Source organism: Dendrobates tinctorius, unplaced genomic scaffold (assembly GCF_039654945.1).
Source record: "Dendrobates tinctorius isolate UK_male_01 unplaced genomic scaffold, ASM3965494v1 ptg000092l, whole genome shotgun sequence".
Classification (NCBI taxonomy): Eukaryota; Metazoa; Chordata; class Amphibia; order Anura; family Dendrobatidae; genus Dendrobates; species Dendrobates tinctorius.
The window spans coordinates 2,519,914-2,534,471 of record NW_027361760.1 but is presented as its reverse complement, the minus strand read 5'-3'; the positions used below and the strand labels follow the sequence as shown (position 1 = coordinate 2,534,471).

Genomic DNA, 14,558 nt, shown 5'->3' with positions numbered 1-14,558 from the left:
CTAAAAACAAACTGTAGAGACATGCAGCATGAGAGAAGTGGATAGTAGTCACTTATTGACACCCTGTGTCTGCACAACATACAAACCATGATGTATATAATGATATGGAAGCAATAATAAAACGTTGAACGCTTTCTAAGTGCTTATCCTATATTTAACAATTATAGTTGATGTATTGGGTGTAAAGAAATTAGGAAAACAAATGGATTCATACTACTCTTGTGGAGTCAGCAATAAAAAATAGTCACAAAAACCAAGCTGGACTTATTCTCAGGTTACCTGAACTAGATATTTAGATCAGGAAAAGTTAGTTTGCGATTTTTTATTCGAGGTAACCATGCAATAAGGCTAGGTTCACATTTGTGGATGGCCGAGCTGCAGAGGTCTGCGGTCTTCCTCCATGAAGCGTCGCCCACTGCTGCACCTCCTCCGGTCATCTCCGCCTACATCTGCATACTTCAGCATGCGGCCTGCGTACCCTATCTTTAACATTGGGTACACAGGTCATGCAGATGTATGTGGATGCCTTTGCATGTGTTGTTTTGACGATGCGGCTACCGCATCAAATTACAACATTTTGCGTTCGATGCGGGTCGACGCATCGGCAAAACAACGGATGCGGAGACATCCGCATACATCCGCACGACCTGCGTACCCAATGCTAAAGATAGGGTATGCAGATCGCATGCAGAAGTATGCAGACGTAGGCGGAGCTGACCGGAGGAGGTGCAGCAGTGGGCGGACTTTCACAGAGGAAGTCCGCAGACCTCCGCAGCTCGGCCATCCGCAAATGTGAACCTAGCCTAAAAAAGATGTTGCAATGTTTAATATCCTAGACACTGGTGTTAAGAAGATGATATTCAAACTATAGCTGCCTTTAAAGCAATATATAAATATTTAAATATACATGGGTATGTAAAAAGCTAAAGTTTAATTAAACTCTGAAACTTTTGTTGCACTGTTGATTGGTAGGGGTCAGTGGGGCAGTCAGGACCTAGACTAGCACACATCAACAGTGCAACAGAGGTGCTACAATATATCAACATTTTCAAAGTTTAGCTACATTTTAAGAAAGCACAGAAATACATTGCTTTACCTTCATTACCCTGATCATGTATTATAAAACATTTATAGCTACATTCACAGTTCAGATGGTCATTTTACTGCTTAGATACCGTCTTACAATATAATCCAGCAGGATTTTAGGTGTAATTCTGGACTACAATACAGACAGTAAATCAAAATCAGAACACTATAAGTAATGCAATGCTTTTGCGAAGCTACTGACTTTATTTTATGTCACATTTTACATGGACTTTATGTGCAAGTTGCTGTACACGTTTTCTGACTGATCATTTTACACAATTATGAAATTCAATAGAAATGAATTATGGACTTAATATACAGGAGATAAACACGTACTGCAAATTACAAACTTTCATCAGTACTTCTATTTGCCCTTTACTTTCCATGCTCTCATTTCAGATGTATTTAAAGTGACCACAATGCTTCAAAAGTTACCAAATAGATATGATCAAGTATTCAAAAATGATCTTCTCTGTTTCCAAAGATATGAATCAGCCTCATCTACTGCAAATCTTGTTCTTGGTGCTTCCCATGTCTTTTCCCAAAATTCTGCTAAGCTTTTTTTTCCTCATAAGACGTTTCTCTTCCGTATCTTTTTATACATAAAGAATACTCCATCATTCGTTGTAAACTTGAGAATCCCCAAACTGGCATACATGCATTAGGGAGATGTAATAAATATTCAAAAGCTGAAAAGCTTTAGTATGTTCATTTAGTGTCATGGGAAGGAAACCAATACTTCAACATTAAAGATACATGTAATTCACAGAATAAAATTGCCAATATACTAAATTTCTGTACTGAGAAACATTTTTTCTATACGTATATATGATCAAAAGTTCCTTGACAGTAAAAATTCAGACAGGGACCTTCAATGGCAGTTAAGGGTGGTTAAAAGGAATGTCAAGGCGGTCTTGTTTGCAGTTTCATTTACTAGACAGATCTTCAGTCTGTGGAATGCTAGAATACAATTCAATAATTGTTAAATTTGTTTAAGTAGTAGTCTATATGAAATCAGGTCAGTAACATGCATATACAATATTCAAAATAATTTCTGTATACAGGAATATCAATATATAAAGTCCTTAAAATATCATATGGTTCCAAACAGAACATCAAATCAATAAATGTGAATCCGGACAATAAACACTGTCCAAATCACATAATCACATAGCATGAACCATGAAACAATTGGTTTTGTTTAAAAATAATTTTTTTATTAGTACATACTAAAAAATTGATGAACGAATTAGCAGCAAAATCATATATAAGGTGCCTCAAAAATTAGAGGGAATACAGTCACCACATTGCCTATATGTACATTTGGACCATCCAACATAGACATAACCAGGATAAGGATATATTACTCATTTACACAATTCAAGAAAAATTAGAAATAATCTAAATAATAATAATATATCCCCATATTAGGCATCTTCCAAGGACCTATTTGCAAGTGACAACATGAATCACTATAAAAATGAATTCAAATTATCTTTTGTTAAACAGAATGGTCACATGAAATCACCCGCTATAGATGATATGTGCATAGGATCTCTATAAGGCGCTTAACATGCAGAGTGTAGGTACTATTGCACTGAATGTCTGCACTAATCAAGCAGAGTATAAGTGCTGTTGCACTAATTAGCTACACAAAATTTTACTTCTGCTGTTTGCTGCTAAGCCTGAACATAAAGAGATCACAGATTGCACTTTAGTTGGACCCAAACAGACCCACTTTTTGTTTAGGTAATTACAGAGTGCCGGTGGCGTCTTTCCCTCACCCCAACGCACGTTTCGTCATTTCTTCCCCTGAGGACTCGCCGCTCCCCCTCACTCTCACCAGCTTTCTGGGACAATGACTCGTGTATAAGCCGAGGGGGGTATTTTCAGTATGTACAGTACCTAGTGTATTAAAACAAATCTGAAATACAATGCCTACCTTGGAGCTTCCACATTATCATCTTTTTCTTCTGACCTAAAATAGGAATAATTCTTAGAAATTCAGAAAATACTTCAAAGATGCATTCATGTTGATAAAATGAGTGTTTGAATAGGTTTTATTTATGTTATTGTCTGATTAAGCTGCAAAATAAAGAATTTTACAAGAATTAAGAAATAAAGAATTGCAAAATAAAGAATTTTAAAGAATTTACATATACTTGATGCATTTGCTAAGTCTCCATATTTACAGTGTTCTCCTTTTTTTTCAAGACCTTTGCCATTCGACCTGCCATGCTGGCTGTCAGGTTCTGGGCCAAATCCTGATTGATGGCATCTCATTATTATCTAATCAGTCTTTGGAGCTTCTCACAATTTGTGTGTTTTTGTTTGTCTATCTGCTTATTGAGAATTTACATCAGATTCTCAATGAGAATGAGTTTCCTGGCCAAGGAACCACATTCTCTGTTTTTTGTTCACTGAGACACTTAATTTCTTTTTTGCCTTCTGACATGGCATCTGTCTTGCAGGAAAAGCATTCACAAGATAACATCAAAGGAAGTAATTGTACTGCACAGGACCGGGGTAAAGATATTCTCTCCAATCAAGCCCCTGCTTCAGACTATTTGGTACATCTGGAAGAATGATTGTATGGAGAAGAAAAGTGGAGCGCTACCGTACGTCATGCATCATGCCAACAGTAAAGCTTCCTGAGACCATTCATGTGAGAGGTTACTTTTCAACCAAGGGAATGGGCTCACTCACAATATTTCCTAAGATCACTGCCATGAATAAAGAATAGGATCTAAATGCCCTGCAAGAGCATCTTCTCCCAATGGTCCAGAAGCAATATGATGATGAACGATGCTTTTTCCTGAATTATGGAGCACCATGTCACATGGCAAATGTGATAATTAAAGTGGCTTTGTGGATAAAACATGAAAGTTTAGGTCCATGACCAGGAAATTCCCCAGATGTGGTGTATTGTTGTGAGTTCATTTTCCCCTTCACTACTGAGGCCCGAGGAACTCCCTCTTCTGGTGAAGAAAGGTAGTGAGCCTGATTGTCAAACACCTGGGGCTGATGATGATGACTGGCTGAGTGGAGTTACTGACTGGATATAAGGCTGCTGACGCCCTTCTGGCCTGCGGGTGATTTCTCTGTGGACTTCTAGGAAACCAGTCTGATTCCTGCTCATCTAAAGCTAAGATTTCTGCTTTGCCTTTTTGCATTAGTGTTTTGTTTTCCTTGCTTTTCTGGATTCTGCCATTCCCTGCTGGGGTGAGCTGAATCTCCTTTTGCCTGTTGCTCTGTCTTCAGAATATTCCTGAGTACTGACATAGCTTTTTTGAAGCCTAGCGTCTTCAGGGCCTTTTTACTGTCAGTTTGTTGGCTCTTATTTTCATAGGGTTTTTCACGGATTGCAGACAGCAGCCTTCCTGTCCTTTCCTATCTAAGCTAGCGTGGGCCCCATCTTTGCTCAGTCTATCTTTCTGTCTGTGTTTTGATCTTTCTTCTTGCTTCACCGTCATTATATGTGGGGGGCTGCCTTTTGCTTTGGGGTCTGCTCTGGGGCAGTTTAGATTTCCCTTTCTGTCTTTAGGCTATGTAGTCCTCCGGCTGTGATCGAGGGGCCTAGGGCATCGTAGGAGCCCCCCACGGCTACTGCTAGTTGTGTTGATAGGTTCAGGGGTCTGCAATCTGATAGCTGCCAACTTCTCTGGTTTTCTGGACTTAGCTAGCATTTCTATTTTTGCCTCCTACGGTGACTCAATCATAACAGTGTATCCTCAAAAAGTGGGTGGACAAACAAGCACAAAAATTCAGATAAACTACAAAAACTGATTAGATGAGATGTTATAAATCAGGATTTGGCCCAGAAGCTGATATCCAGCATGTCAGGACAAATTTCAGACATCATGAAAAATGAGGGACAACGCTGAAAATTCGAGTCTTAAAACTTGATGCATCTGTCAAATAAGACCACATACACGCACTTAGTATTTGGTGAGTTTTTTACCCCAGTATTTGAAAGCCAATATCAGGAATGGGTGAAAAATGCAGAAGTGGTGACTGTTCCTATTATACTTTTCCTCTGGCCGTTCCACTCCTGATTCTGGCTTACACATACTGGGGTAAAAAACTCACCAAATACTCAACATGCGCAGGTGGCCTAAACGTGTAAAAAACTCGTAAACATGTAAAAACTCATAAGCTTGTAAAAAACGTGTAAAGACTGGTGTGAAAAAAAATGCCGGTCTTGATGTATCGGACACATTGACTTTATGGAGGAAATTTATTAAGTTTGAACAAAAATTAACTGTCAAAGGACCTGAGAGAAAAAAGTAGTTCATATTTAGGTACTGTATATAAAATACATTAAAAGATTTGTAAAAGGCAATTCGCTTTGTTAAAATTTTGATTAAGAAGTAGGAAATAGCCATGGGCAGTCAGACCATGAAAGGTTTTGGGCAACTACAAGAAAAAAGTGTTGAAAAGGTGTTGGAGTCACAGAATGGTTAAAGGATCTTGGAATGTGTAGCTTGCAAAAAAGAAGGCTAAGAGGAGTCTTAATAGCTGTCTACAAATATCTGAAGGGATGTCACAGTGTAGAGGGATCATCCTTATTCTCATTTGCACATGGAAACACGAGAAGCAATGGAATAAAACTGAAAGGATTAGATGTTAGAAAAATGTTTTTGACAGTTAGAGTGATCAATGAGTGGAACAGGCTGCCACGAGAGGTGGTGAGTTCTCCTTCAATGAAAGTCTTCAAACAGATGCTGGACAGACATCTGTCTGAGATGGTTTAGTGAATCCTGCTCTGAGCATGGGGTTGGACACTATGACCTTGGAGGGCCCTTCCGATTCTAACATTCTATGATTCTATGAAAGCATACAAGCAACTTATTAAAAAAAAACCAGTATGCTCCACTGATGAACCACTTCTTTCCAGCTCAAATAATCTTGGTAAAAAAAAATGAACTGCTAGCACAGTGAAGTATTAGAGTACACTGTCTATTATTCTCTTTGTAGAGGGGAAGACAGAAAATGAGTAATAAGCTCTCAGCACAGTGAAACACACAGACTTGTAATGTAGCCTCAACTAACTATTTTACTTCACTATAGTGCTAGATTCACAGCCACATAGCTCAGTACTGCTGTATAATATCCAGGCTGCAGAATATAGTATTCCATATAGGTGCTGTTTCTGAACATGTGCTGCACATAGTATATAGAAACAAGGATTCTTGTTTCATTTCTGAGTATGGCAGACATCTTACCAGCTGGTTTCTTTCCAGTATATCAGAAGGCAGGGGCGTAACAATCACGGTCGCAGCAGTTGCCACTGCGACCGGGCCCGAGGGAAGTCAGGGACCCAGCAGGTCAGACCATGATATCTCCCAACCATCCCGATTCTCGCGGGACAGTCCCGTTTTTCACCCTCCCCACCCGCGTCCCACCCGGGACTCTATTTTTCCCAGACTGCACTGAGCCGCCATGCCCCCCCATGCACCGACCCCATCCTTGCCCTCCCAGAGAGACCCACCGCAGCCTGCAATGACATCCTAGGCTGTTCTGTGGCTGTGCGCACAGGACCTGTGATGAGGTCATAGGAGATAGGAGGGGAGAAGTCAGGGGTAACATGATCAGGGGCCTCTGTGTCTGCTGTGCTGGTTGCCATGGTCCTGGATGAAGGTAATTTTATGTGTGGGGTCAGGAGGGGTTTACAGTGTGGATGTAGCAGAGCTGTGTGTGTATGAGCTGCGTGTGTGCGAGGTGTACGGAGCAGAGCCGCATGTATGAGAGGTGTACGGAGCGGAGCCGCGTGTGTACGAGGTGTATGGTGCGGAGCCGCGTGTGTACGAGGTGTATGGTGCGGAGCCGCGTGTGTACGAGGTGTACGGAGCGGAGCCACGTGTATGAGAGGTGTACGGAGCGGAGCCGCGTGTGTACGAGGTGTATGGAGCGGAGCCGGGTGTGTACGAGGTGTACGGTGCGGAGCCGCGTGTGTACGAGGTGTACGGAGCAGAGCCGCGTGTGTACGAGGTGTACGGAGCAGAGTCTTGTGTGTACGAGGAGTACGGAGTGGAGCCGTGTGTGTACGAGGTGTACGGAGCGGAGCAGTGTGTACGAGATGTACGGAGCGGAGCCGTGTGTGTGCGAGGTGTATGGAGCGGAGCCGCGTGTGTATGAGGTGTACGGAGCGGAGCCGTGTGTGTACGAGGTGTGCGGAGCGGAGATGTGCATGTATTTTGACATGGTGGGGGAGGGGCCCCATTTGAAAGTTTGCAACGGGGCCCATAACTTTGTAGTTACGCTACTGTCAGAAAGGACTGAAAATACAGAGCCTTCAGAGGGGAAAACTGGTAAAAATGGTAAAAATTCAGGATACAATTCAAATAATGGCCAAAAATGTAAACAAGAATGATAGCTTAATCTGAAAAGTTACCTGGAATGACAGGCATACTTTAACAGAGCTATAATGATGTAAAAGAAGGCAACACAAAATATTGGGTATGTAAACTTTTAAACCGTAGTATTTTACAATTCTTTTTATCGATGTAGTTTTGTTTAATCTTGTTATGCGATTTTCATGACAATAGAGCATCATGCAAATTCTGCTCAGGGTATCTACATTTATATGCACAGCTTCCACATTCATTTATCATTTAACTGACGGCGCACTACATCTGAAACTTGAAGTTACTCAGACAGCTAATCCAATTTAATGCAGTTAAATCAAGTCACTTCTTATAGTGTTCGCCGCAGGTCTTACATATTTCCACAAATTATATGCATTTCTGCATAAAGCTTCATTAAGGCTATGGGCCCACGTAGAGTTTTAAAACGCACAATAAAAACCGGACTCCTTCCCAGAAATCACGCTTTTTTTCAGCGCGATTTCACCGCGATTTTACCGCGATTCTGTTCGCGATTTTGCCGCGATTTTCTCAAGCACTTTCCAAGTGATTTGAAGCATCGCTTGGAAAGTGATTGACAGGTTGGTCACACTCGTCAAACATAGTAAAAAGCTGCTCACAATTGTCAAACACTATTTAGGCTGCCTATGCGGCAACAATTGTAAAAGATAAAATGTTAAAAATGATAAAAAAAATAAAAAATCGGGGTATATTTACTTTCCGACGTCCCGCGCTGCCATCCCGGGCCTCAGCGTTCCCAGTAATGACTTGCGAGACCTGTGATGACGTTGGTCTCGCGTTACTATAGCGATCTCGCGAGACCACTAGAGTCACGCGAGACTACGTCATCACAGGACCTTGCCGCAAGGCATTACTGGGAACGCTGAGGCCCGGGATAGCAGCGCGGGACGTCGGAAGGTAACTATACCCCGATTTTTTATTTTTTATTCTTTTTTTTACAGGGGTATGGTACCCAGGGCCTGGAGGACAGTCTCCTCTCCTCCACACCGTGGGTACCAACCGCACATGAGACGCTTAACTTCCCGCATGGTGGGCATAGCCACATGCGGGAAGTAAGCGATTCTCATGCATTCCTATGGGTGCGGAATCGCGGCAATTCTTTGCGATTCCGCACAAAAGAATGATCATGCTGCGATTTTTTCTGCGATGCGATTCCACCGCTGAAAAAAGCGCAGCATTAGCACAGAATGTGCGGAATGCCATAGGAATGCATGGGGTGCGTCATGTACAAGATTTTTAAACGTTTTTGCAGTGTTTTCGCGCCGAAAATCCCGGCAAAAACGCTTAAAAATCACATCGTGGGCACACAGCCTTAGATGTTAGTGTTTTTCATGAGCACAAAAAAAGGTATGTGTCTCGTGTCTCATCAGTAGTGTTGAGCGATACCATCCGATATCCTAAAATATCGGATCGGATGATATTGGCCCGATACGAAAAAAGTATCGGGTATCGCCGATTCCGATACCGGAAGCCCCATTCAAGTCTATGGGACTTCCGGTATCGGAATAAGAAAAACCCTTTTCTGTCCTTGTACAGCCTCTCGGGGGGGTGTACGGACCTTCCGGGGGTCTGTGCGGACTGCCGGGGAGCTGTGCCGACTGCCCGGGGGTCCATGCGGACTGCCTGCCGGGGGGGCTGTGCCGGCCTGCCGGTGGTCTGTACCGACTGTCCAGGGGTTTGTGCAGGCTGCGGTGGGCTGTGCCGGCCTGCTGATGGTCTGTACCGACTGTCCGGGGGTCTGCGCAGGCTGCGGTGGGCTGTGCCGGCCTGACGGTGGTCTGTACCGACTGCCCGGGGGTCTGTGCAGGCTGCGGGGGTCTGTACCGGCCTGCCGGGGGGCTGTGCCGGCCTGCCGGTGGTCTGTGCCGACTGTCTGGGGGTCTGTGCAGGCTGCGGGGGTCTGTGAAGGATCGTCCGATGGGACTACAAGTCCCATCGAACGATGCCTGCTACCATGACGGTGATTGACACATTAGCCAATGATGGGACAGTAGTAGTCCCATCATCCGGCCTATGTGTTGAATGTACAAAAAAAAAAACCACATACTACATACATACTACATACATGCAACATACATACTACATACATGCTACATACATACTACATGCATGCAACATACATACATACATACATACATACTACATGTATGCAACATACATACATACTACATATATACCACATGCATGCAACATGCATACTACATATATACCACATATATACTACATGCAACATGCATACAACATACATACTACATATATACTACATGCATGCAACATACATACTACATATATACTACATGTATGCAACATACAAACATACTACATATATACCACATGCATGCAACATGCATACTACATATATACAACATATATATTACATGCATACTACATATATACCACATGCATGCAACATACATACATGCTACTAGTGTTGAGCATTCCGATACTGCAAATATCAGGTATCGGCCGATATTCGCTGTAACGGAATTCCGATACCGAGTACCGATATTTTTTCAATATCGGAATCGGAAGATCCCATAATGCAAAGAGCCACTGCTGTGGCTCTGATTGGCTGCCGAAATGACGTCATCATGATGCGCGGTCTGTGTGCATCATGATGCGCCGTCAGTTCGGGCCTTCCGGGGGGGTCTATGCTGACTGCCCGGGGGTCTGTACCGGCCTGCCGGGGGTCTGTGCCGACTGCCCGGGCTCTGTACCAGCCTGCCGGGGGTCTGTGCCGACTGCCGGGGGGTCTGTGCCGACTGCCAGGGGTTTGTACTGGCCTGCCGGGGGGGTTTGCCGGCCTGCCGGTGGTCTGTACCGACTGCCCGGGGGTCTGTGCAGGCTGCGGGGGTCTGTACCGGCCTGCCGGTGGTCTGTACCGACTGTCCGGGGGTCTGAGCGGACTGCCGCGGGTCTGTACCGGCCTGCCGGGGGGCTGTGCCGGCCTGCCGGGGGGCTGTGTCTACTGTCCGGGGGGCTGTGCCTACTGTTCGGGGGACTGTGCAGGCTGCGGGGGTCTGTACCGGCCTGCCGAGGGGCTGTGCCGGCCTGCCGGTGGTCTGTACCGACTGTCCGGGGGTCTGAGCGGACTGCCGGGGGTCTGTACCGGCCTGCCGGGGGGCTGTGCCGGCCTGCCGGTGGTCTGTACCAACTGTCCGGGGGTCTGTGCAGGCTGCGGCGGTCTGTACCGGCCTGCCGGGGGGCTGTGCCAGCCTGCCGGTGGTCTGTACCGACTGTCCGGGGGTCTGAGCGGCCTGCCGGGGGGCTGTGCCGGCCTGCCAGTGGTCTGTACGGACTGTCCAGGGGTCTGTGCAGGCTGCGGGGGTCTGTACCGGCCTGCCGGGGGGCTGTGCCTGCCTGCCGGTGGTCTGTACCGACTGTCCGGGGGTCTGTACCGGCCTGCCGGGGGGCTGTGCCGGCCTGCCGGTGGTCTGTACCGACTGTCCGGGGGTCTGTGCAGGCTGCGGGGGTCTGTACCGGCCTGCCTGGGGGCTGTGCCAGCCTGCCGGTCATCTGTACCGACTGTCCGAGGGTCTGAGCGGACTGTTGGGGGTCTGTACCGGCCTGCCGGGGGGCTGTGCCGACTGTCCTGGGGTCTGTGCAGGCTGCGGGGGTCTGTGCAGGCATCGTCCGATGGGACTACAAGTCCCATCGGGCGATGCCTGCTACCATGACGGTGATTGACACATTAGCCAATGATGGGACAGTAGTAGTCCCATCATCTGGCCTATGTGTTGAATGTAAAAAAAAAAAAAACATACTACATACATACTACATGCTACATACATACTGCATACATGCTGCATGCTACATACATACTACATGCATGCAACATACATACATACTACATATATACCACATGCATGCAACATGCATACTACATATATACCACATATATACTACATGCATGCAACATACATACAACATATATACTACATGCATGCAACATACAACATATATACTACATGCATGCAACATGCATACTACATATATACTACATGCATGCAACATACATACTACATATATACCACATGCATGCAACATGCATACTACATGCATGCAACATACATACAACATATATACTACATGCATACTACATATATACTACATGCATGCAACATACATACTACATATATACCACATATATACTACATATATACCACATGCATGCAACATACATATATACAACATATATACTACATGCAACATTCATACTACATATATACTACATGCATGCAACATACATATATACTACATGCAACATGCATACTACATATATACTACATGCATGCAACATACATACTACATATATACCACATGCATACAACATGCATACTACATATATACCACATATATACTACATGCATGCAACATACATACTACATATATACCACGTATATACCACATGCATGCAACATACATATATACAACATATATATGTAGTATGTATGTTGCATGTAGTATATATGTTGTATATATGTATGTTGCATGCATGTGGTATATATGTAGTATGAATGTTGCATGCATGTGGTATATATGTATGTTGCATGCATGTAGTATATATGTAGTATGCATGTTGCATGTAGTATATATGTATGTTGCATGCATGTAGTATATATGTAGTATGTATGTTGCGTGTAGTACATATGTAGTATATATGTATGTTGCATGCATGTAGTATATATGTAGTATGTATGTTGCATGTAGTATATACTACATGCATGCAACATACATATATACTACATATGTACTACACGCAACATACATACTACATATATACTACATGCATGCAACATACATATATACTACATGCAACATGCATACTACATATATACTACATGCATGCAACATACATATATACCACATGCATGCAACATGCATACTACATATATACCACATGCATGCAACATACATATATACTACATACAATACATTCATACAATACATACATATAGACATACACTACATATAACATAGAGTACATACTCACCATCATTTGTCACTTTGATCCCCGAAGCCATTGTCATATGTGGAATAAATATTAAAATAACAAAGCACCAATATACTCACCCCTGATCCGCAGAAGTCCACGAGTGTCCCACGACGATCTTGCGTGGAGAACAGCAGCATCAGCTGATGCTACCATTCTCTACGGGCTCCAGGAAACCAGTGTCAGGAGGTAGGTATCCTTCCACCCTGTATTCCTCCGCCACTGTAAAAAAAAAAAAAAAAAAAAGTCCCTAGTTTCACTTTATGGCAAAAGCTGCGTGGGAAATTTCTCACACAGCAATGCCATAAAATGAGACTAGGGACTTTTTTTCTTTACAGTGGCGGAGGAATACAGGGTGGAAGGATACCTACCTCCCGACACTGTTTTCCTGGAGCCCATAGAGAACGGTAGCATCAGCTGATGCTGCTGTTCTCCACGCAAGATCGTCGTGGGACACTCGTGGACTTCTGCGGATCAGGGGTGAGTATATTGGTGCTTTGTTATTTTAATATTTATTCCATAGATGACAATGGCTTCGGGGATCAAAGTGACAAATGATGGTGAGTATGTACTCTATGTTATATGTACTGTATGTCTATATGTATGTATTGTATGAATGTATTGTATGTAGTATATATGTATGTTGCATGCATGTAGTATATATGTAGTATATATGTAGTATGCATGTTGCATGCATGTGGTATATATGTAGTATGTATGTATGTTGCATGCATGTAGTATATATGTATGTTGCATGCATGTAGTATATATGAAGTATGCATGTTGCATGCATGTGGTATATATGTAGTATGTATGTAGTATGTAGTATATATATGTATTATATATGTATGTTTCATGCATGTAGTATATATGTTGTATGTATGTATGTTGCATGCATGTAGTATATATGTGGGATATATGTAGTATGCATGTTGCATGCATGTAGTATATATGTAGTATATACTGTATGTATGTTGCATGCATGTAGTATATATGTAGTATGTATGTTGCATGTAGTATATATGTTGTATACATGTATGTTGCATGCATGTAGTATATGTTGTATATATGTACAGTAGTATGCATGTTGCATGCAGTATATATGTTGTATGTTGCATGCATGTAGTATATATGTGGTATATATGTAGTATGCATGTTGCATGCATGTAGTATATATGTTGTATATATGTATGTTGCATGCATGTGGTATATATGTAGTATGCATGTAGTATATATGTAGTATGTATGTTGCATGCATGTAGTATATATGTAGCATGTATGTTGCATGTAGTATATATGTTGTATATATGTATGTTGCATGCATGTGGTATATATGTAGTATGCATGTAGTATATATGTGGTATATATGTAGTTTGCATGTTGCATGCATGTGGTATATATGTAGTATGTATGTTGCATGCATGTAGTAGGCATGTTGCATGTAGTATATATGTATGTTGCATGCATGTAGTATATATGTAGTATGCATGTTGCATGCATGTAGTATATATGTTGTATGTATGTTGCATGCATGTAGTATATATGTAGTATGTATGTTGCATGTAGTATATATGTTGTATACATGTATGTTGCATGCATGTAGTATATGTTGTATATATGTAGTATGCATGTTGCATGCAGTATATATGTTGCATGCATGTAGTATATATGTGGTATATATGTAGTATGCATGTTGCATGCATGTGGTATGTATGTTGCATGCATGTAGTATATATGTAGTATGCATGTTGCATGTAGTATATATGTATGTTGCATGCATGTAGTATATATGTGGTATATATGTAGTATGCATGTTGCATGCATGTAGTATATATGTTGTATATGTGTATGTTGCATGCATGTGGTATATATGTAGTATGCATGTAGTATATATGTAGTATGTATGTTGCATGCATGTAGTATATATGTAGCATGTATGTTGCATGTAGTATATATGTTGTATATATGGATGTTGCATGTATGTGGTATATATGTAGTATGCATGTAGTATATATGTGGTATATATGTAGTTTGCATGTTGCATGCATGTGGTATATATGTAGTATGTATGTTGCATGCATGTAGTATATATG

The 14,558-nt window shown here is 42.5% G+C and overlaps 1 protein-coding gene across 3 annotated transcripts in view; it reads right to left on the bottom strand.

Annotated features, from left to right (window-relative positions):
• Positions 1 to 713: 713 nt before the first annotated feature.
• The window catches only part of ATCAY (ATCAY kinesin light chain interacting caytaxin), a 325,480-nt gene continuing 311,635 nt past the window's right edge, over positions 714 to 14,558 (bottom strand). For all 3 annotated transcript variants that reach the window (XM_073586279.1, XM_073586280.1, XM_073586278.1), the window contains 2 exons: positions 3,029 to 3,064; positions 714 to 2,046 (listed from right to left, as the gene is read on the bottom strand). In XM_073586279.1, the coding sequence (XP_073442380.1) occupies positions 2,013 to 2,046; positions 3,029 to 3,064 (70 nt within the window). In that variant the 3' untranslated portion in view covers positions 714 to 2,012. The remainder of the gene's footprint in view (positions 2,047 to 3,028; positions 3,065 to 14,558) is intronic.